Here is a 25,177-nt window from a genome sequence, read left to right as displayed (position 1 = left end):
GAACAATAAAATGTCCACAGGTTTGATGTTAATCACAGGATTTATAAAAAGTGTGTGTGAGACACCTGTGTGTGTTTCTGTTCTCCTAATGCTGCTCTACATGAACTATTTTAAATATTACCCATCATCAGTCATCAGGGAGAAATGGATCAGATTTAGATCAACAATACAGACATGTTTACACTCTGTGTGTGTGTGTGTGTGTGTGTGTGTGTGTGTGTGTGTGTGTGTGTGTGTGCTTACTAGATTTACTACACTGCAGAAAATCTCTGCTCTTTGGTTCTGAGGGTAAAATCATCTGAACTGCTGCAGCTGTTGAGACACAGAGACAAAATGGAGACTGAAAAATTATGTGGAAACATTTTACATCATAAATATGAAAGTTCTGATATTGTGATTAGTGGTGAGAGTAGGGAGCAGGTGGAGAAGAGCCTGGAGAGCTGGAGAGTGTGTTAGAGAAGTAAAGAAAAGAGTGCAGGCAGGGTGAAGTGGGTGGAGAAAAGTGATAGCAGGAGTGATTTGTTATAGAAGAGTATCTGTGAGAGTGAAAGGGAAAGGTTATAGGACTGTGGTGAGACCTGAGATTTTGTATGGTTTAGAGACAGTGGCATTGATTAAAAGACAGGAGGTGGAGCTGGAGGTAGAAGAGCTGAAGATGTTGAGATGTTAGTTGGGAGTGACGACGATGGACAGGATTAGAAAGGATTAGTAGGACGTTTTGAAGACAAAGTGAGGGAGGTGAGATTGAGATGGTTTGGACATGTGCAGAGGAGGGACATGGGGTATATCAGTAGAAGAATGCTGAGGATGGAGACACCAGGAAGGAGGAAAAGAGGAACACCAAGGAGGAGGTTTATGGATGTGGCGAGGGAAGACATGCAGGTAGTTGGTTTGAAAGAGGCAGATGTAGAGGACAGGGGGGTGTGAAGATGGATGATCTGCTGTGGCACCCCCTAATGGGAGAAGCCGAAAGAAGAAGGTGTAATATGAAAGTTTATAGGTAACTTTCCAGATTTAAATTAAAGCATCAACTATTATATTCTAGATTAGTTCTTCTGACTGTCTGGTGAGTTTATCTTGATGCAATTCCATTTTTTGGTCACCTGCCACTTCCCACCCAACAGACAGCTCTACTTATATCACAGTTTACATTTGCGGCATTTAGCAGATGCCCTTATCCAGAGCAGTTATATAAAGTGTGCTCTATCTTGAATCTACTCTCTTCTGGAAAGGTAGGATTCTAACTTTGTATATCTATTTAACTCAGTTGATTCTAAAATGTTGCTCTGTGCTTATTAGTTTGGTCAGGTGATTAATCAAGGGTAGTTTCAGTCTCACTTGAGGTGTGAATTGTGGGCAGGGCTTACTTACTTATATTGAAGGCGCTCCGCTACAGACATAGTCTTGTCAGTTGTAGGTAGCCCCCCTAAAGCCAGTTATGCTTAGTCTTTATTTAAAATTTCTTATTTGTACTTTTTCTTTTTAAAACACATTGATCTCAAATTGGGAGATCAGTCATGTGTCTAAAACCCATCTCTGTAGTCATCTCTTACAGACACAGACGTTCTCATCCACAGAACAGATGTCACATTGGCAGTAACCTCATCTACCCTTCCCTGTTGTCTCAATCTCAAACAGTGGTGGTAGGTGGGCTCTGGAATTGCCAGTCTGCTTAAAGGAAAGCTGACTTTATACCAGGCTTGGCTTCCCACTACACCTTCGACTTTCTGGCACTTACTGAGAACTGGATATCCCCACAGAACACTGCTACACCAGCTGCTCTGTCTTCTGCCTATGCTTTCTCTCACTCACCAAGAGAAACCGGTAGAGGTGGTGGTACAGGTCTACTTTTATCACGGAGATGGTGTTTCACACCTCTCCCTTTGTTTCATCTAACCATGTCAGTTATCAGTTACCTCTCCAATCAATCTTTTCATCATTGCCATCTACTGCCCTTCTGGTCCCCTTGGATATTTTCTAGAAGAGATGGACACACTCCTCAGTACTTTCCCCTCTGACAGCACCCCTCTGACAGTTCTTTGTGACTTCAACCTCCCATCCTGCCTCTTGCCTTTTCTGAATACCTTCTCCTTGACATTTAACAGGTGCCCTCCAACACACAAGGGATGGAATGACCTGGACCTGGTTTTCACCCGCCCTACTCCAGCTACAGACATGATTGCCACTCCACTTCCAATCTCTGATCAATCACTTGGTTTCTTTTTCAATCACTCTTCCTATTCAACCTAAAAATAATTTACATGTCTCTCTTATCCGTCCTAACCTTTACTCCATCTCTCCCTCTTCTGTAGCTTCCTGTACTCTTTCATCTCTTCCTGACCCTGACTCCTTTTCCTCTCTACCCTTGAACGTTGCTACTGACTCCTTCCTCTCATCTCTTTCCTCAACCATGGACCTCCTTTGCCCCTTGACTACAAAACCCAAGAAGAATTCTTATCCAACACCGTGGCTGTCGGAGGTTTTGCGCAGCAATCAACGAGAGCTCAGATCTGCAGAGAGGAAGTGGAAAAAATCACAACTCGATGTAGACCTCGCATCTTACCGCGCACTCCTGACCAAATTTTATTTGGAGTTGGCTTCTGCCAAAACTGCCTTCTACAAGGGAAAGCTTGAGGCCTCTGCACAAGATCCTTGTAAGCTCCACAACGTCTTCTCTTCACTCCTTAACCCCCCTGCTGCACCTGCTCCATCCTCCCTGACTGCTAATGACTTTGCCTCCTTCTATGATGAGAAGATTAAGAAAATCTGCCATACCTTCACTTCCTCCCCAACAATGACTACACAACACAGCCAACAATCCACTACGTCTCTGTCAAGCTTTTCAACCCTAACAGAAGATGAGATACTGCAAGTCATCCAATCTTGCAATCCCACCACCTGTCCTCTGGATCCAATTCCTTCAGCTATGCTTCAGACCATCACACAAGATCATCAACGGGTCATTAACATCCGGCTATGTACCAACTACCTTCAAGCAAGCAAGGGTCATTCCCATCTTGAAGAAACCTGCTCTGGATCCATCAGACATCAACAACTACAGACCGGTATCACTTCTGTCCTTTCTTTCTCACTTCCGGTGACGTAGCTTCCTGTGTTTGACTTGTTTGCCGCGAGTTCCGTGTTTGTATTTCTCTCGGCGTTTTCAAACAAACTTTACTATTTATCTATCCTTTTTGTTCCTCTTTTAAATAATCCTAAATTGTTTTTGTCTTCCTGACTTGTGCCTGTAGTTAGTTAACTCGACTATAACTAGTGTTGACTATATTCATTGCCTCTCACTCTATCATATCTCTGCTCTTGATTATAAGCACTATGCCGGCTGTGTGTCTGCCCTTGAGCACAGGTGAGGACTCGTTCGAGTTGCAAACGGTGGAGTTGGAGATGAAGGCTTTGGAGAAACAGATTCGTGAGCTGCATGACCAGCTGCGACAGCCAGTTCCAGGAATGAACCTGGTGCTCCCAGCACCTCAACTCCGCGTGTTTTTCTGCCCAGGCTCAGCGCACCTACAATGCTGCCTGCCCAGGTATCGTTCACTTCGGCACCGGTGCACCACGGACCCTGGATGCTGCAGCAGCGGAAGCCGCTAGCCAAGCCCCGGTCGAGGACGTCTCCCACGCCACCACCGGCCTTCGAGATCTCGACCGAGAACCGCTTCGCCCCTCTCCACGAGACGGAACGCGATACCGTGATTCTCGGAGATTCCATCGTCCAGCATGTTCACGCTACCGGAGCCAAAGGTAAGGTGAACACTTGCTGTTTTCCTGGTGCTCGTGTTCTCGATGTCACTGTGCAGGTACCCGCGATCCTGAACGGGAACTTCGGAGCTGTTGTTCTCCATGCCGGAGCAAACGACACCAGGCTGAGGCAAACAGAGATCTTAAAGAGGGATTTCGGGATCCTGGTGGAGACGGTACGCAGCACATCGCCCACAACGAGGATCATAGTGTCAGGACCTCGTCCCACTTACCAGCGAGGGGCTGAGAAGTTTAGTAGACTCCTTGCACTAAATGAATGGTTACAGTCATGGTGTCGAGAGCACAAACTTCTCTTTGTTGATAACTGGAACTGTTTCTGGGAGCGTCCTAGGTTATTCCGCCCTGATGGCCTGCACCCTAGCAGAGTTGGAGCAGCAGTGCTATCAGATAACATCTCTAGGACACTTCACACCATCTGACTGGTAAGACATCAGGAAATCTTCAACTATAAGAACACGCATACAACAGACCAAATAGTTACAAGTGAGCACACAGCCCAATTTATAGAAACCATATTTATTCCTCGTGTAGTAAAACCAAGAATTAAATACACAAGATCCAGAAATAACGTTCTAAAAGTTCTAAAGTTTGGTCTTTTAAACATTAGATCACTTGCACCCAAAGCACTGATTGTAAATGAGATGATCACAGATAATATTCTTGATGCACTCTGTCTCACTGAGACCTGGATTAAACCAGGTGATTATATGGGTCTAAACGAGTCAACACCGTCAGGATATGTTTATAAGCATGAGCCCTGTCAGACTGGTTGTGGGGGAGGTGTACCATTTATAGTGCCTCTCTTAATGTTAGTCAGAGATTAGGATTCAGTTTTAAATCATTTGAAGTGCTCGTTGTTAAAGTTGTACTTTCAGACATACATAGAAAACTCGCTTTGGTCACCGTTTACAGACCCCCAGGGCCCTACGCAGATTTTCTTCAAGAGTTTGCTTGTTTTCTTTCAGACCTCTTGATTAATTTTGATAAAGTGCTGCTTGTAGGAGATTTTAATATTCATGTAGATGATGCAAATGATGCCCTAGGATTATCATTTGTGGAATTATTAAATTCTTTTGGGGTTAAACAAACGTCACCGGACCAACTCATCGTTTTAACCACACATTAGACTTAATAATATCCCACGGAGCAGACGTCACTGATATAGATATTTTACATCAGAGAGATGACATCACAGACAATTACCTCTTACTGTACACACTACCGGTAGAGCAGATTAGCCATTAGCCAGCATTTGGTCCTTTGAGCCAGATAAGTGTGCTTACCACAGAAGAAGGATGTCAGAACAACCCTCCAGCGAGAACTCAGCCCCCATCCCACCTTAAAGACTATGAGGTGCAATACTATACACAGCGTTCACGTGAACAAGAGGAGGAAACGCAGCAAAATACAATGAGAGATGAATCTCGTGTTTTGACCTCAGATGATAGTGATTCTCCTCCCTCTAGTTTATATGCTGATGACATCGACACAATTATGGGAGTTACTAGCGCTCCGCATTTAGATGTTAACACACAGACTTTTGAAAGTGATGAAGAGGAAGAGCCTTCTTCACAGGAGGAAGAGGCTGCCCTTACACCCGTTAGACATAAATCAAAGTCAAAGAGCCAATCAAAGAGTCATGACATGGAGAGGGAAATTAGGCAACTCCGTGAAGATAAGGCGGCCATTCTGGAAGAACTCCGAGAACTTAAGGCCCTTTACAAGGATATGCAGAAGTTAACAGTAAAGCTGCTGGCTCCTCGGCATCATCGAGTCAGAGAGACATCGGTCCCATTGCCCCCGACTTTCAATAAACCACTTAAAGGAGCCGCGCCTAAGCCAGTGCCTCATACTAAACAAACTAGCCCCCGCAAACATCAAACATCATTCTTTCCTGAATTCCCCTCAGCCATACACAGACACTATGACTATGCTTAATAGCCAATACGGACTACCTTTCCAGTTAGCCCTGGCTAAGATAGCAGGAGTCATGGATGCCCCTAATGTACAGACAGGAGATACGACTAGTTTTAAACTGTTTGCTCTCGAAATTCAGGCTCTCGTGGGTCTCCTGAACTCATTAGGTCCAAAGGGAGAAAACGAACTAAGTTGCGCCTCACATGCAGCCCGCTTACTCACTAAGTTACCCCCGGATATGCGTGCCGCATTCAAACGACACCTGCCCCATCAAGATTCCTACACTCTACCGGATCTGGCAGAGTGGCTCAGGATTGAATCCCGGTGTCAAGACTCTGCGCAATCGAATCAGGGAAAAGATCAGATAAGTAGGATGGAGCGGCCCAAACCAGGCCCAGTGGCGAAGCATAAACACGCTTCTGTCCTGCATGGAGCTGACCGACCTCCAGAGACGATCACTAGAGTGCCGACGCCCTCGCATCAGTCCAAGCCAGCACGGGGATCTGAACAGAGCAGACCTCTGTGCCCATATTGTAACAGTGCCGAACATTATTTAAGCCAGTGTACCACTTTCCAGGCATTTAGTACAGAGCAGATGATCAAATGGATCAAAGACAACAAGCGTTGTTGGAAATGTGGGCGATCACACTTAGCCAAAGACTGTACCCTAAAGAAGCCCTGTCGTTTATGCAGTGGGAAACATCTTCAAATCCTTCATGAAGTTAATAGCCAACCTCAAAAGGAGAGTACTTGTTTAGTGAGTTCCACGAACAAAACTCTGTACCTAGACAGGCCACAAGGTTCCAAGCGTGTTCTGCTGAAAGTGATCCCCGTTGTATTACAACACAACAATCGAGCCCTGAACACTTATGCAGTACTCGATGACGGATCCGAAAGGACTATGTTACTCCCAGCTGCAGTTAAGAAACTAGGGTTACAAGGACAGAAGGAAGATCTAACATTAAGAACTATTCGACAAGATATGAAGAAACTAAATGGAGCAGCAGTTTCCTTTAGAATACGTTCTATATCAAAGCCCCAAAAGAGTTATTGGATCCAGAATGCCTTTACCTCTGAGCACTTAGGTTTAGCTGAACATTCGTATCCCATTGCAACACTCCAGCAGAGATACCAACATCTAAAGGACATTCCTTTACAGCCCATAGATAAAGTACAACCCCTCCTCTTGATAGGAGCAGACCATCCCCACCTTATAACACCTGTTGAGCCTATACGCCTAGGGCCCCCAGGAGGCCCAGCAGCTATTAGAACTAGATTAGGCTGGACACTTCAAGGTCCAACGTGCTTTCTGCAGCAGCAGATACAGCTTCAACAATGCTTACATATCTCTATCACTCCCCAAATGGAAGAACTTTCCCGAAACGTAGAGAGACTCTGGCAAAGCGATACCATTCCACACAGAAATGAGAAACTAGTCACGCGATCAAAGCAGGATCTAATGGCAATAGATTTATTACAAACTAGAACAACTAGAGTAATGGTAGATGGAGTGAATCGTTATGCAACCCCCCTTTTAAGGAAAGCTAATACTCTGTACAACTAAGGACTCAGTTATGCCCAACTTAAGAAGTATAGAGCGGCGGTTGGCAAAGGATCCTGAAAAGGCAGTAGCATATAACGAAGAGATTAAGAAATTAGAGGAGTGCGGCTATGTAGTCAAATTCACCACTGACTCTGTAAACACCGGAGAAGAGTCATGGTTCATTCCACATCATATGGTACAACATAATGGAAAGAATAGAGTAGTGTTCAACTGTTCTTTCGAACACGTAGGCCAGAATCTGAATAATTACCTCCTTGCTGGACCTACACTTAGCCCTTCCCTCTTAGGAGTGCTGTTGCGCTTTAGGGAACATTCTGTAGCAATAAGTGGCGATATTAAGGGTATGTTTCATCAGGTCCGCCTACTGCCTGAAGACAAATCACTCCTTCGCTTTATATGGCGTGACCTTCAAACCAATAATCTTCCCAGTATTTATGAGTGGCAAGTACTACCTTTTGGCACAACTTGTAGCCCCTGTTGTGCCATCTATGCTTTGCAACGCCATGTTCTCGATAACACTCAACCTAACGATATTCTCAGATCGACAGTAGAAAGGAATTTTTACGTAGACAATTGTCTTAAAAGCTTAATGACCGCAGATGATGCCAAGCAAGTAGTGGATGGGTTATGTGGCCTTCTTGCTAACGGCGGGTTTGAGATTAGACAATGGGCCTGTAATATCCCAAGAGTCGTTAATCATCTCCCCAAAGAGGCCCGTTCAGATAGCATTGAGCTTTGGTTATCACATGACAAGACCGATCCCCATGAATCCACTCTTGGACTGAGATGGAATTATAACTTAGATATACTCGGTTACAAACACCGCCCAACACCTAAAACCACACCCACTATGCGACACATCTATAGGATAGTAGCAAGACAGTACGACCCCTTGGGATTCATCCTTCCATTCACCACCCGCGCCAAAATTCTAATTCAGCAGTTGTGGAACAAACAGAGGGGTTGGGATGATCCCATGTTGCCCACAGATTTGGTGAAAGCCTGGTGTGAATGGGAGAATGAACTACCCATTCTTTCTCGGGTCACACTTCCCCGATGTTATGTTACACCAGATATGGATAGGCCCAATACCACAAAACAAATTCATATCTTCTGTGACGCTTCAGAGCAAGCATACGGTGCTGTAGCATACCTGAGAACTGAAGATCAAGAAGGTAGAATACAGCTTGCTTTTCTGATTGGCAGATCCAAAATTGCCCCTAAACGTAAACAAACCATTCCTAGACTAGAGCTATGTGCAGCCATAATCGGTGCCCAACTATCGAAGCTGCTCGAAAATGAACTCACTCTTAAGATCAGCCGAGTGATCTTATGGTCAGATTCAACTACAGTTCTTTCATGGCTAAGATCTGAATCTTGCAGTTTTAAAGTCTTTGTAGGCACTAGAATAGCAGAAATCCAAGATCTAACTGAGTCACATGATTGGCATGATTGAAGTCCTTAGACCCTAGTAAGTATCACTCTTGAAAAGACCTTGTTGAAGCCATAGTTCAACAACATCCAAGTGACTTAGATCAATCTAGTATACCTACAGCTAAGGACTATGTGACAGCAGAACATCTCCTCTTCTGCAATATTCAACAAGATAGTTTCCCAGAAGAATACGAGCAACTAAGCTCTGGTAAGCCCGTATCCCCTACAAGTAGATTACTCACTTTAGCCCCAGAATTCGATAAAGCCAGTCAGCTTATACGGGTAGGAGGACGCCTACGTCGTGCTGAAGGCTTAGAACTCCAAACAGTTCACCCTATTGTCCTAGACCCTCATCATCAAGCCACCAAATTACTCATTCAAGACTATGACAGTAAGTTATGTCACCCAGGACCAGAACGAGTATTTGCTGAAATGAGGATAAGTGTCTGGATACTTAGAGGTCGTGAAGCAATTCGAAAATCCCAACATAACTGTATGGAGTGTCGTAAGTGGAAGGCTAAACCTGAGAACCCTAAAATGGCTGACCTTCCTCCAGCACGCTTGAGACTTCATAAACCACCCTTTTATAGCACTGGTATGGATTGTTTTGGACCTTTCCAAACCAAAATAGGCAGGCGTTTAGAGAAAAGATGGGGAATAATCTTTAAGTGTCTTACAACTCGATGTGTACACATTGAGCTTCTCACAGCTATAGACACCGATTCCTTCCTCATGGCTATGAGGAGATTTATAGCACGTAGAGGCACCCCCTCAGAACTGATATCTGACCAAGGCACTAACTTCCAGGGTGGACAGAGAGAGTTAAAAAATGCTTTAAAGAATTGCAGCCAAGAACTTCAACGACATCTTGCCAAACAGAAGATCGAATTTCGATTTAACCCACCTAATGCCCCTCACTTTGGTGGCAGCTGGGAAAGGGAGATCCGATCTCTTAAAAATGCCCTCCGTACAGTAGTAGGTGCACAAACAGTAACGGAAGAAGTTCTTCAAACAGTACTTATTGAAATAGAAGGAATCCTTAATAGCAAACCTTTAGGTTATGTCTCCTCCAATGTAGCAGATTTAGACCCAATCACCCCAAATCTTCTGCTCATGGGGCGGCTAGACAGCTCTTTACCTCAAGTGATATACCCTGCCGATGAACTCATAGAACGACGTAGATGGAGACAAAGTCAAGTTCTCACTGATCACTTTTGGTCAAGCTTCGTGAGACACTACTTACCCAATCTCCAGCTACGCCACAAATGGTATGCAGAAACTAAAACTCTGACAGTTGGGTCTGTCGTCATGATTGTCGATCCCCAGTTACCACGAGCCCTTTGGTTGATCGGGAGAGTGTCAAAGACATTTCCTGGAGCAGACGGACAAGTTAGGTCTGCAGAGGTCAACGTTAAAGGTCGATTATACACACGGCCAGTTACCCAACTCATTAATCTACCAGAGTTAGCAGTTGAAGATGACACCAAGATCAAATCGACAGACTTTTAGCTAAGATTTAGAAGCAAATATGCTATGCATATTTGGGGGCGGCAGTGTTAGAAAGGATTCCTATTTAGTTGTAATTCCATGCTTCACCACTAGAGGCAGATATACAGTTTACCAAACAATGACAAGCTATCTGTGACATCACAGCACACCGTCCTCCACCAAGAGTATAAAAGGCCAGAACACAGAGCCGCTGCATGCATTCTGCATCACGCAACCCACTGAACAGCAGCAAGCAGAAGACAGCAAGAATCACCTCATATACTATCAATTCTATACCCAGTAAAGTAGAGTGTTCTGAATCCTGTATCGTGTTTTTACTGACGCGCTGGGGCGAGTACAATCCACTGATCAGCGTATACCAGATAGTGAGAATCCTTATATGGTCCTTCGAGCTATAGAGAAAACTTCCTAACATTTGGTCCTTTGAGCCGGATAGGAAAAACTTCCTAACAGCCATGTTTCACCACGTTATCGACCTGGTAGGTGTCAGGGAGGCCACCTGCCATGCCTCCTTTTGTGGCTTTCATGCCTCCGCTCTCTCCCTGGAGCTCCAGGCTTAACCACGCACACCTGAAGCTCGTTGTCACTCATGCCGCCGCTCTCTCTGGAGCTCCAGGCTTAACTATGCACACCTGAAGCTCATCATCACTCCACCCAGCTCCTACATAAACCCCCTCACTCACATTCACTCCCCGTTCGTTATTGAATGTGTTAGATGTTACGTACTGCCCGATGGTTCCACTGTTGCATGCAGTGCTCTATGCTGTCCGTCCCATTCGGACTCTCCGTGCTTCTCCCCCCGCATCTCGGATCAGCTACACTTCTCCCCCAGCGCACCTCGTACTCTTTCAACCTAAGGGCTGGCCTGTGTGTGTGTGTGTGTGTGTGTGTGTGTGTGTGAGTGTGCTCGTGTGTATCTCCCTCAATCTTCTTATTGAACCTGAGCGAGCTGTATTCCAGCGTCCGCCTCCTGTTTTACTTGCACCCTGACAGAATAATGAACCCCTGAAAAGGAATATAAAAAAGAAAAAGAAAATGGAAGGATAAAGAAGACAGGAATATGATCGGGTTGCTGCCATGGTCCCGGCGCGATCCAAACCTCGGATGGAGGATTCGCTGTGCCACGAGAAGGCGACGGCCAAGCTCCGCCTCTGGAAACACCCGGAAGCACGCTGATGATTCGTCCTCGCCGGCTCAGGAACGTGCAAGCGCGGCCGCGCCAAGCCCCCCGCGAATCTTATGGAAATCCTGGCTCGCTTTTCCAGCGAATTGGCAGAGTGAAGCGGTTTTGTATGGAGTGTGGGTGAATATATGAGTTTCCATCTCTCCTCTTACGCCACCAAAACAGCTAAGATCGCCATCTTGTCTGGAGACTCTCTCTCTCTCGCTGGTAAGCTGTGGAGCGCATTCAGAGGGGATTTCCACTCGTTCCACAGCGGCCTGGTCGCAAAAGGGTCGTCGCACCGCTGCCTGGACGCAAGAAGGAGGTCATATCGCCTCCGACCGCCTATGACGGTGGCATGGCCACCCACAGTTCCTCCAGCCCCAGGTTGCTTCCAGAGCCATCCGGCAGTGATGTCGCGATCCCCGACTCTTCTGAGGGCGACATAATAGCCATAAAGCTCCTCTGATGGCGACGTCTCACCTCTAAACTCCTCCGATGGCGACGTTACACCTCTGAGCTCCCCGGAAGGCGACGGCACACCTCTGAGCTCCTCCGTCGGCGACGTCTCGCTCCCGGGCTCCCCGCTTGCCCCCAAGCTCCTCCGTCAGCGACGCCTTGCCTCCGTGCTCCTCCGTTGGTGACGTCTCGCTCCAGCACGCTACAATCCGCCACACTCCCAGAGATCTAAAAACTCTGGGCTTCTAGTAGTTCCTAGAATAGCAAAGTCCACTAAAGGCGGTAGATCATTTACACATTTAGCTCCTAAACTTTGGAATAGTCTTCCTGACAGTATTCGGGGCTCAGACACACTCTCCCAGTTAAAGTGCAGATTAAAAACAGATCTTTTCAGCAAAGCTTACACATAACATATGTCTCACATCATAACCTTGTGCTCCAGAACATCTGATCACATCACATTATAAACTTGTGCTGTTAATATTATGAACAGCAGCTACGCTAATTCCTCTCCACTGCTTCTCTTTTTCTCCCCATCCCGAGGCATCCTGAGGTTGCTCCAGCTCCAGTCACGTCCCACCTCATGAAGATTATGCACCTTTGAAGAAGTAAATGCCAAACTCGCAAACATCCCGAACCATCTAGAGACGTACCAGTGCCAACTGGATCCCAATACATGTGTGGAGTTTTGACATTGGACCTCCTGGAGTGTTTAAAGGCTCTGACATGGAGAAGCTGATGCTGGATCTGTGATGATCACAAATGTTGAGCTCATAAAACTAGGAGCTACTAACCATAAAGACTGCATAAGACTGTAGAAAGAACATTACTCATAATCTTATAGTCCAGTACTCATGATAGTTTTCACTCTCCAGTGTTCTGTACTGTTGAAAAATTTATGATCACACTCTTGATGTCACCCAAATGAGGATGAGGTTCCCTTTTTGAGTCTGGTTCCTCTCAAGATTTCTTCCTCATTACATCTAAGAGAGTTTTTCCTTGCCACAGTCTTGCTCATCAGGGAAAAATGCACACCGTTCACCTTCACTGTTGATTTCTGTAAAGCTGCTTTGAGACAATGTCTGTTGTGAAAAGCGCTATAGAAATAAACTTGACTTGATTTGACTTCTTTCTAAATCTCTGGAACGCACTGTTTTTAACCAACTGTCTGTCTATCTCTCACAGAACAACCTCCATGATCCAAACCAGTCTGGCTTCAAAGCGGCACATTCCACAGAGACAGCCCTTTTGGCTGTTTCTGAGAAACTGCATGCTGCTCGGTCAGCCAAGCTGTCATCTGTACTTATCTTCCTGGACCTTTCAGCAGCATTTGACACAGTCAACCACAAAACACTTTTGTCAACCCTCAAGAGCCTTGGTATACGCGAAACAGCATGGGAATGGTTTGCTTCCTACCTGGAAGGTCGCTCATACCAGGTAACATGGAGGGGATCCACATCTGCCCCGTGCAGACTCACCACTGGTGTCCCACAAGGCTCTGTACTTGGTCCCCTCCTTTTCTCTCTCTATACCCACTCCATTGGTGAAGTCATATCCTCACATAGGTTTTCTTATCACTGCTATGCAGATGACACTCAACTAATCTTTTTTTTCCCTCCATCAGATACCACAGCTTCCGCTCAGATCTCGGCATGCTTGACAGACATATCTTCATGGATGAGTGCTCACCAACTAAAACTCAGCCTCAGCAAAACAGAACTGCTAATCATCCCAGGCGATTCATCTCCAGGTCAAGATCTCCAAATAACACTTCATGACTCTCTGCTCTCCCCAGCCACTGCTCGTAACCTTGGGGTAATTATGGACAATGAACTGTCCTTCTTTCCACATATTGCTAATGTGTCTCATTCTTGTAGATTTCTTCTTTACTACATTCAAAGGATTCGACCATTTCTGTCCACACAGGCTGCCCAGGTGCTTGTTCAGTCTCTTGTGATTTCAAGACTCGACTACTGCAACTCTCTGCTGGCAGGTCTTCCCCTGAATGCTATTTGTCCACTGCAAATGATCCAAAATGCAGCTGCATGGCTTGTGTTTAATCAGCCCAAGTTCTCCCACACCACCCCACTGCTGTGCTCCCTTCACTGGCTTCCAGTAGCTGCACGTATCAGATTCAAAACACTGATGCTTGCCTACAAGGCCAAAAATGGACCAGCACCATCATACCTCAGTGACCTCATCACATCTCGCACTGCACCACGCTGTCTGAGATACTTCAGCACTGCTCGACTGGAACCACCTTCTCTCAGAATGAGAGGTAAGTACACTTCAAGGCTCTTCACTGTTCTGGCACCGAGGTGGTGGAATGAGCTTCCCCTAGATATCCGTACAGCGGCGTCCCTGATTATTTTCAAGCGACGACTGAAGACTTACCTCTATCTGAAACACCTAAATTAGCACTTTCCAAGATTGTAGAATTCTAGAGTTATATTTATATTAAGTTTGTAATCTTGTGTACAGTGTAGATTTATTCATTACTAGAGATTGAAAGCACTTTTGTATGTCGCTCTGGATAAGGGCATCTGCTAAATACCGCAAATGTAAATGTAAATGTAGTTATCATCTGGGGAGAGGAAACACTAATACCTGCTTCCTCAGAGACATGAGAATCCAGCCAACTGCATCTTTACAATCTGCTGCTCATGCTGTCTCACAAGGCAGTGGAACACACTCAGAGAAGAACGCTATCTGCCTTCTTCTGCATAAGTGACCTCCACTTATTCCTGTTCCGTGAAATTTCTCTCCCTCTTTACTGTGATACACAACAAATAAATAATTTCCAACACAACTATTTGTTTACCTTGTGGACGGATTTTGTTGAATTCCTCTTGACAGATTTCCTCGACTCGTTTTTTCAGATATGAGACAGATTCCCTCACTCAATCAAATGAAAGATGTTGATTGACAGTGAAGCTGGGTGAGTCGTCACATCCAGGAGAAACACAGAGACACAGGAAACTCTACAGAGAGGAAACACATCATAGAGAAGGAGAAAAGTGTAGGAGAGAAACGAATGAATCTCAGACTGATTCAGACCAAAGACACACTTGTGATCTCAGACAGGAACATTTATTGCTGTAATGAGCTTTTAGGAGGAAACTTTGTGAGGAACAGCGCCCTCTGTAGATCAGACGGTGAGTGTTACCTGGAGGAAGTGGATGTGATCAGGTGTGTGTGAAAGCTGCTCCAGTTCACTGACTCTCCTCTGAAGATCAGTGATCTCCTGCTCCAAATGTTTCAGGTGTTGTTCAGCTTGACTCAGATCAGCTTTTTCCTGAACTCTGATCATCTCCATCGCATCCGAGCGCCTTTTCACCAAGGAGCTGATCATCTCATTAAAGATCTTCTCATTATCATCTACTGCTGCCTGTGAACGCTTCTGTTAGAACACACGCACCTTTATAATGAGTCTCCCTCTAGTGTGTGTGTGTGTGTGTGTGTGTGTGTGTGTGTGTGTGTGTTCATTGCTCACCTTTATTATATCAACAGTCTGTTTCAGCTCCTGCACCTTCTTCTGCTTTTCCTGGATCTTCTGCTGGGATTTAATCTGCTTCTCCTTTAGTTCATTCTGAGACCAAATAAAATACATTTCAGATAGATTTTATTGTGTTCTACAGAATTATAGTAAAAGTTCTTAATATTGTCTCTAGAACTAATTCTGCTAAAAGGAGAAGCAAAGTATAAAAGTTCTATTAAACTACATTCTTCAGCAGTTGTGTCACATGATCTCTTTGGTGTTGCGTGAAAAAAGGGCACCTGGTTGAAATGTCACTGTTTTTCCTGTTACAGAAACATTAAGGTAGAAAGTCTAACAGCATCACTTACTATTTGATTGAGATGCAGTTTCTCAGATATGATCTTTCTCTATAGTGTGTGTCTGTGTGCATTTATAAATAGATCTGATCTCTCATATATATCTCAAATATCATCTGTTGATTTGTGCACTTTAGCTGTAAAAAGCTGTATGAAGGTTGTTGGGTGTCGGCTGTTTAAAGTACACTGACTGCTCACCGTGTTTAACACGTATTTACACACGATCCTCTAACAGTAAATACAAATTCACCTCAGAACCGAGTAAATCCACTGAACAGAATTTACAGTAGAAACAGAATTTGTGTAAATTCATGAATTAATGCTCAGATCTCACCTGTTTTTTACTTCTTTCTGCAGTAGTTGAAACTGTATCATGGCCTTTATGTTCATCCGTCATACACAAGTAACAGATGAAGCTTTGGTCAGTACGGCAATAGATCTCCATCAGTTTGTCATGCTGAGAGCAGATCTTCTCTTGGAGATCAACACAGGCTTCAACTAACTTGTGTTTCTTAAAAGCCTGAGACTGATAGTGAGGTTTAAGATGTTCTTCACAATACGAGGCCAGACACACCAGACAGGATTTGACAGATTTGCGTTTTCTCCCAATGCAGGAATCACAGTCCACATCTCCAGGTCCAGTGTAACAGTAAGCAGGAGTTTAGTCTTTTTCAGTTTCTCCACCACTTCAGCCAGCATGTTGTTCCTGCGTAGAACAGGCCTCGGAGTGAAAGTTTCTCTACACTGGGGGCAGCTGTAGATGCTCTTCATGTCCTCCTGATTCCAGCAGCTATTAATACACACCTTACAGAAACTGTGTCCACAAGGAATAGCTACAGGATCCTTCAGGAGATCCAGACACACTGCACAGATGAACAGATCCTGTTTTACTAAAATTCTGGCTTCTGCCATTTTCCTGCTGTGTGTGTAATGAGAGAGAAAGAAGGGGGGAGTGACTCAGAATAAAGTAGTTCTGAGGTTTTTTTTTCTCTGAAATTAATTTCCTGGTTGTGTGTGTTATAGTGTGACACACAGAGTGGGCGTGGCTTTAAACACAGAGAGTTCAGGCTTGTAAGGAACAGTGTAGTCTTAGAACAGGACATACTTTCTGATCTAAACAGTCCAATCCAATGCAGTCTAATTTGTTCTTTGTTGTGAATTTGAATGTGGGTTTAATAATAACAGAAATATAAAACTGACAGCATTCAGACGCTTCACTCAGCACATCATGTCTTTGTAGGTGTAATGCTACAAGTTCACCACATCTGGATTCGAGGATCTCCTCCGTTTTCTCTCTGCAGTGTCTTCAACATCTGTCATGTGAATTAGGGAATGTCACTGTACAGCTGATATCAGAAAGAATACAATTGAATTGAAATCCAGGCTCTGACTAGACCTCTCATGAACATTCACACACTTTTATCAGCACAGTGTACTGGGTGTGTTTCGGCTCTTTGTCATGTTGGAAGGTGAACATTGTCACCAGTCTGAGATCTTATTTTCCTCAAGCTCATCTCATACCTTCAATCTGTTCATCTTAGAGTCACTGCTGCTGGGATAAAGGATTAGTAAGGAGGAAGTGAGAGCAGCTATTAAGAGGATGAAGATTAAAAAGTCAGTTGGCCCAGATGACATACCAGTAGAAGCATGGAGATGTTTAAGAATAAGGGAGATGTGCAGACCTGCAGTAACTACAGGGGAATAAAGTTGATCAGTCACAACATGAAGTTATGGGAAAGAGTAGTGGAAGCCAGGCTGAGATAAGAGGTGACCATCTGTGAGCAGCAGTATGGTTTCATGCTGAGGAAAAGCACCACAGACGCATTATTTGCTTTGAGAATGTTGATGGACAAGTATAGAGAAGGTCAGAAGGAGTTGCATTGTGTGTTTGTGGATTTAGAGAAAGCGTACGACAGGGTGGAGGGAGGAGTTGTGGTGGAGAGAGGAGTTGTGGTTGTATTAGGAAGTATGTGAGGGTGATGCAGGACATGTATAAGGACAGTGTGACAGCAGTGAAGTGTGCAGTAGGAATGACAGACTGGTTCAAGGTGGAGGTGAAACTGCATCAAGAATTGACTCTAAACCCTTTCCTGTTTGCAGTGGTGATGGACAGTCCGGTGGACGAGGTCAGACAGGAGTCTCAGTGGACTGTGATGTTTGCGGATGATATTGTCAAGTCAAGTCAAGTATGTTTTGTCATATACAGTGCAGTACACAGTGAAACCGATCAGTACGGATCAGAAGGTTGTGCATGTGGATTGTCCATAAAAAAATTAATAAATACTATACATGTAAACATTTGTTTCAACATGAACTGTGCAAAAAAAGTTTTGTATTTGTTTATCATTTATGAACGTGTGTCTGTTTGTTTGTGTGTGTGTGTGTGTGTGTGTGTGTGTGTGTGTGTCATTCAGTCCCTTCATGATGAGTAGTCTAATTGCTATATTTGCAAAACAAACAGATATTGATTTTCAAAAGTTCAAGAAATAAAGTGGTTATAAAGTGAGAACAAGGTGAACAAGACAACACACGTACATATATTTACAACCATATAATACAGTGAGTATTTACAATAAGCAACGCAAAGTTCAGGGTTTGAAGTCAGAACAGGTGTAATTACCTGTTAATGACCTACGACAGTTTTGACTTCAAGCTGTTTGGCATGGCTTTAGTTAACTGGAGTGCAGGGAAGGTCTGGACTGGAGTCTCAGGATGGCACCTGCACACATAAACCAGACACCACATACAAAAACAATACAACCCGCAAAATACTAAATTCAACTGCTGTAAAATATCAGATCAATTTTTTTTACTTTTTTGTTTAAACCTGTTAATCAGCCTCAGCTCTTTAACCCGGATAAATGGGGAGGGTTGCGTTAGGAAGGGCATCCAGCGTAAAACATGCCAAATCAAATATACGGGTCACGAATCAGAAATTTATATCGGATCGGTCGAGGCCCGGGTTACCAACAACCGCCACAGGTATTGTTAGCCAACGGTACCAGTTTAAATTGTACTACTGTTGGCTGAAGGAGGAGAACGAGAGGAGGGAGATGTCTACAGAGACAGCAGGAAAAGGAGAAGAGTGGAGGTTCGGTTTGGTACTTTATATGTTGGTACTATGACTGGTAACAGTGGATCTGTGTACGCTGGATCTGTGATGATCACAAATGTTGAGCTCATAAAACTAGGAGCTACTAACCATATAGACTGTTTAAGACTGTAGAAAGCACATTGCTCATGTTAGTTCTCACTTTCCAGTGTTCTGTATTGTTAAAGATTTATGCTCAAACTGTCACCCAAAATGAGGATAGGTTCCCCTTTTGAGTCTGGTTCCTCTCAAGGTTTCTTCCTCATTACATCTAAGGGAGTTTTTCCTTGCCACAGTCGCCACGGCTGCTCATCAGGGATAAATACACACCATTCACCTTCACTGTTGATTTCTGTAAAGCTGTTTTGAGACAATGTCTGTTGTGAAAAGCGCTATAGAAATAAATTTGACTTGACTTGACTGGTAAAGGTAGAGAGGGAGCTGATATGATAGAGCGGAGAAAGGTAGATATGTTATGTGTTCAGGAGACTAAGTGAAAAGGGAGTAAGACCAAGAGCATTGGAGGTGTTTAAACTGTTCTATCATGGTGTAGATGGGAAGAGAAATGGTGTAGGGGTGATTCTGAAGGAAGAGTACAGTAAGAGTGATAGGGTGATGAACGTTTCTGATAGGGTGATGAACGTGAAGCTGAAAGTGATGATAAAATGTGATTCTGAAGGAAGAGTACAGTAAGAGTGATAGGGTGATGAACATTTCTGATAGGGTGATGAACGTGAAGCTGAAAGGGGTGATGATAAAACTCTCTTTTGGTGACTGAGAGAAAGCGTAGGCAGAAGACAGAGCAGCTGGTGTAGCAGTGTTCTGTGGGGATATCCAGGTCTCAGTAAGTGCCAGAAAGTCGAAGGTGTAGTGGGAAGCCAAGCCTGGTATAAAGTCAGCTTTCCTTACAGCAGACTGGCAATTCCAGAGCCCACCTACCACCACTGTTTGAGATTGAGACAACAGAGGAGGATAGATGAGGTTACTGGCAATGTGACCTCTGTTTTGTGGATGGGAACGTCCGTGTCTGTAAGAGATGACTACAGAGATGGGTTTAAGACACATGACTGATCTCCCAATTTGAGATTACCCTTGATTAATCACCTGATAGAAATAATAAACACAGACCAATACTCTAGAATCAACTGAGTTAAGTATATATACAAAGATTTTTATACTTATTTTTACACACACTTATTGTAAGAATAAGGAGGATCATAGGGTGATGTATAAGAGTGGAGGAAGGTGCACACAGGTGGACTATGTTCTATGTGGAAAGTATTAGTGAGGAAGTGAGAGCAGCGATTAAGAGGATGAAGAATGGAAAGGCGGTTGGACCAGATGAGATACCGGTAGAAGCGTGGAGATGTTTAAATCAAATCAAATCAAATTTGTTTGTCACATACACACAGAGTACGACATGCAGTGAAATGCTTTTTACGATGGTTCGGCATGAGGAAATAGGATGGGGAGAAAAAATTAAACAAAGAAAAAGAAGGCAGATAAATAAAGTTTAAAAACTATATAAAATATAAGAATATATAAAGATATTTATGAGAAAAAAAGATGTATATACAGAATATGCTTCTGGCAGTAAGCAGTAAAAGAGTAAACAATTTAAGGTGGTTTTGTGATTGTCCATAAAGTGTCTGTGTGCGGTATGGTGTGGTATAAAATATAAAGTGCACTGTGCTGTGCGAGTCCAGAGTTTAAAGTGTCGTAGAGCGAAAAGAGAGATATGTGCATAGAAAAAGTGTGATGATGGAGAGAGTGGGCCAGTTTTTAGATCCTGGGTGTTTCCTGGTTTAAACTCCGAATGGCCTGCGGGAAGAAGAAGCTCCTCCTCATTCTCTCTGTGTTTGCTTTCAGGGAGCAGAAACCCTAACGCAACAAAGAAAAGAGTCCATTGTTGGGATGGCTGAGGTCCTTCATAATCTTCCTGGCTCTGGTCCTGCACCACGTGCTGTAGATGTCCTGCAGGTTAGGGAGCCCGATGTGGATGGTACGTTCAGCTGAACGCACCACCCTCTGGATGGCTTGCCTGTCCTGCATGGTGCTGTTCCCGAACAAGGAAGTGATGCTACCCATCAGAACGCTCTCAATGGTGCAGGTGGAGAAAGTCTTTAGCACTTGAGAGGGTAGTTTAAAGTCCCTTAAACATCTCAAATTGTACAGATGCTGCCAGGTCTTCTTCACCAGGGTTTTGGTGTGACAGGACCAAGACAGGTCCTGTGTGATATGAACACCTAGGTACCGGAAACTGTCCACTCTCTCCACTGGGGTCCCGTTGATGTTTAGCAGTTGATATGACCGCCCCTGCTTTGTGCTGAATTCCACGATCAACTCCTTAGTCTTGCTGATGTTCAGGAGAAGGTTGTTCTCCTGGCCCCATCTCTCCAGGTTTTTAACCTCCTGTAGGTAGGCTGTCTTGTCGTTGTTGGAGATCAGGCCCACCACAACAGTGTTGTCTGCAAACTTGATGATGGTGGTGGAGTTGGAAGTGGCCACACAGTCATATGTGTACAGTGAGTACAGCAGGGGGCTCAGAACACAACCCTGGGAAGCTCCAATGCTGAGGGTGAGGGTGGATGAGGTGTGTTTTCCCACCCGTATGGCTTGTGGTCTGTCTGTCAGGAAGTTAGAGATCCATTGGCACAGCGGCAGGCTGAGTCCCAGGAACTCCAACTAAGAGGTGAGTGTGGAGGGAATTATGGTGTTAAATGCTGAACTGTAGTCCACAAACAGCATCTTTGTATAATTCCCATTTCTTTGGTACAGGTGGCTCATCGTGGTGTGGAGGAGATGAGCAATGGCGTCCTCAGTAGAACGGTTCAGACGGTACGCGAACTGTAGTGGCTCCAGTGTGTCTGGTAGTGAGGCAGTGATGAAGTCTCTGACCAGTCTCTCAAAGCACTTCATCACTACTGTGGTCAAGGCTACAGGGCAATAGTCGGTAAGGCAGGCGGGCTGGGGTTTCTTCCGGACAGAAACAATGGTGGAAACATGAGGGGACAACAGACTGTTCCAATGAGAGGTTGAATATCTCAGTGAACACCGGTGCTAGCTGGTCAGCGCAGGCTTTCAGAACCCGACCTGTGATGCCATCTGGTCCTGCTGCCTTCCTGGTATTCACTCTCTTGAATGCCCTATTCAAAACATGCTCTGAGATGGTGAACGTGTTTACCTCTCCTGCTCTCTCGGCGTGCTAGCGCCGCGTAAAAGGTGTTTAGCTCGTCTGCCAGAGAAGCGTCCGCATTCACCATTATAGAAGATAGTGTTCTATAGTCTGTGATTGTTCTTAGTCCCTGCCACAGGCTCCTAGAGCCACCATGTTGGAACTGTGACTCTAGTTTTCTCCCATAGCACCGCTTTGCATCCTCCACCGCTCTGCGAATACTGTAAGATGCAGCCTTGTACTCATTCGTGTCCCCGGTGGCGAGCCCCGTGTTATAGGCAGCAGAGTGGGATCTCAGAGCATCGCGGATGGTTTCTGAAGATTCTGAGGATCCTGGATTGGGTTTAAAAAAAGAGATTTTGCTGCAACAAAATCTGGATCTTACTCTCCTGAATCGGTGGTGTCAGGGGAGATGTTTCCTGCAGCTTGCTGAGGTCGGGCTTTATAAATTTGTCTAAAACCTCTGCAGAAGTGAAGGGTCTCATGTTGCTTGCTGCTTTTCTCACTATCAAATGACCTGCAGGATGACATGCAGGTGCTTAAATATTATTTTTGTTAATGTAAAATTTAATAGTTCTGAGAGCTGAGGTGCATATTTTCTGATTTTGACACATTAAGGTCAGTGCTCAAAGGTCACCCACTCTCTCTCTCTCTCTCTCTCTCTCACACACACACACACACACACACACGCACACACACACACACACACACACACACACACACACACACACACACACACACACACACACACTATTATATTCTGATATACTCCATTGAAAACTGCATAGAAAACTTCATTGAAGTCAGAAACTAAGCTTTCTATGCACAGTGCTATTTTATGGTGTTTTGGCGCCACCTGGTAGCCAAAAGTACAAATTACAAATTTAACCTCTTTTCAAAAACGGGGCACCACTAACTTTTAAAAATGCACGATTATATCATGTCATGCCAGTTACAGTTAAGAAGGAAAAAACATCCACACAATAAGTGTGAGAGAAACAAAAAACTGATGCTGCAAAAACAATGCATCAAAGATTGTTAATAAGTTTTGAGGAAATAATAAGCTTTGAGGGAATAAGCTTATTATACTGCCATCTTGCCATCTGCAATATAATTAAAAACAATAGAAATGTTGATTTACACAATTTACATCTTGCATAATTGAATGCTTTATTTATTTATTTATTTATTTATTTATTACAGAAAGAAACAATCCAACAACCCAGCCATTATGGATGCACAAGCCAGTGCACTCTTAGTGCCGGTCCCAAGCCCGGGTAAATGGGGAGGGTTGCGTTAGGAAGGTCATCCAGCGTAAAATGTGCCAAATCAAATATGCGGATCACAAATGAGAATTTCATACCGGATCGGTCGAGGCCCGGGTTAACAACGACCGCCACAGGTATCGTTAGCCGAAATTGGGCTACTGTTGGCCGAAGGAGGAGAAGGAGAGGAGAAAGACGTCTACAGAGACGGCATGGAAAGGAGAAGTGTAGGAGAGTAGAGGTTAGGGTTGGTACTTTAAATGTTGGTACTATGACGGGTAAAGGGAGAGAGATAGCTGATATGATGGAGAGGAGAAAGGTAGATATGTTGTGTGTTCAGGAGACCAAGTGGAAAGGGAGTAAGGCCAGGAACATTGGAGGTGGGTTTAAACTGTTCTATCATGGTGTGGATGGAAAGAGAAATGGTGTAGGGGTGATTCTGAAGGAAGAGTACAGTAAGAGTGTAGTGGAGGTGAAGAGTTTCTGATAGGGTGATGATCGTGAAGGTGGAAGTTGAAGGGATGATGATAAATGTCATCAGTGCCTATGCTCCACAAGTTGGCTGTGAGATGGAGGAGAAGGAAAGATTCTGGAGTGAATTAGATGAAGTGGTAGATGGTGTACCTAGGAAAGAACGATTGGTGATTGGGGCAGACTTTAATGGGCATGTAGGTGAAGGAACAGAGGTGATGAGGAGGTGATGGGTAGGTATGGTTTTAAGGAGAGGAATGTGGAAGGGCAGATGGTGGTAGATTTTGCTAAAAGGATGGAAATGGCAGTGGTGAACACTTATTTTAAGAAGAAGGAGGATCATAGGGTGACGTATAAGAGTGGAGGAAGGTGCACACAGGTGGACTATGTGCTATGCAGGAGATGCAACCTGAAGGAGATTGAAGACTGTAAGGTGTTGGCAGGGGACAGTGTAGCTAGACAGCATCGGATGGTGGTCTGTAGGATGGTTTTGGAGGCGAAGAAGAAGAGGAGGAGAGTGAGGACTGAAAGAAGAATAAGATGGTGGAAATTAAAGGAGGAAGAGTGTAGTGTGAGGTTCAGGGAAAAGATCAGACAGAGGCTTGGTGGTGGTGAAGAGGTGCTGGATGATTGGGCTACTTCTGCAGGAGTGATGAGGGAGGCAGCTAGAAAAGTACTTGGTGTGACATCTGGAAATAGAAAACAAGACAAGGAGACGTGGTGGTGGAATGAGGAAGTGCAGGAGAGCATAAGGAGAAAGAGGTTCCCAAAACAGAAGTGGGATAGACAGAGTGATGAGAAGAGTAGGCAGGAGTACAAGGAGATGCGGCAACAGGTAAAAAGGGATGTGGCGAAAGCCAAGGAAAAGGCATATGAGGAGCTGTATGAGAGGTTGGACACTAAGGAAGGAGAAAAGGATTTATACCGATTGGCCAGGCAGAGGGACCGAGCTGGAAGGATGTACTGCAAGTTAGAGCAGTAAAGGATGGAGAGGAAATGTGTTGACTAGTGAGGAGAGTGTGTTGAGAAGGTGGAGGAGTATTTTGAGCAGCTGATGAATGAGGAAAATCAGAGAGAGAGAAGGTTGGATGATGTGGAGTTGGTGAAGCAGGATGTAGATAGGATTAGTAAGGAGGAAGTAAGAGCAGCGATTAAGAGGATGAAGAATGGAAAGTCGGTTGGACCAGATGACATACCGGTAGAAGCGTGAGATGTTTAGGAGAGATGGCCGTGGAATTTTAACCAGATTGTTTAACAGGATTTTGGAAGGTGAGAAGATGCCTGAGGAATGGAGAAGGAGTGTGCTGGTACCGATCTTTAAGCATAACAGAGATGTGCAGACCTGCAGTAACTACAGGGGAATTAAGTTGATCAGTCACAACATGAAGTTATGGGAAAAAGTAGTGGAAGCCAGGCTGAGAGAAGAGGTGACCATCTGTGAGCAACAGTATGGTTTCATGCCGAGGAAGAGCACCACAGATGCCTTATTTGCTTTGAGGATGTTGATGGAGAAGTATAG

The 25,177-nt window shown here is 44.6% G+C and overlaps 1 protein-coding gene across 4 annotated transcripts in view; it reads right to left on the bottom strand.

Moving 5' to 3' along the window:
- LOC124394216 (E3 ubiquitin/ISG15 ligase TRIM25-like) overlaps positions 1 to 25,177 on the bottom strand; it is a 33,872-nt gene that overhangs the window by 1,912 nt on the left and 6,783 nt on the right. The window contains exons 5-6 of one of the 4 annotated variants that reach the window (XR_006927448.1): positions 18,277 to 18,375; positions 16,168 to 16,519 (exon numbers count right to left, since the gene is read on the bottom strand). Coding sequence is in view for 2 of the 4 variants with exons in the window: in XM_046862352.1 (XP_046718308.1) it covers positions 22,267 to 22,439 (173 nt within the window). In the remaining 2 variants the exon portion in view is untranslated. Of the gene's footprint in view, positions 1 to 243; positions 313 to 16,167; positions 16,573 to 18,276; positions 18,376 to 21,462; positions 22,440 to 25,177 lie in introns of those variants that run through there. The other 3 variants (XR_006927449.1, XM_046862351.1, XM_046862352.1) reach the window with 3 other exon arrangements.

Source organism: Silurus meridionalis, chromosome 12 (genome assembly GCF_014805685.1).
Source record: "Silurus meridionalis isolate SWU-2019-XX chromosome 12, ASM1480568v1, whole genome shotgun sequence".
Taxonomy (NCBI): domain Eukaryota; kingdom Metazoa; phylum Chordata; class Actinopteri; order Siluriformes; family Siluridae; genus Silurus; species Silurus meridionalis.
This window is presented reverse-complemented; position numbering and strand designations above follow the sequence as displayed.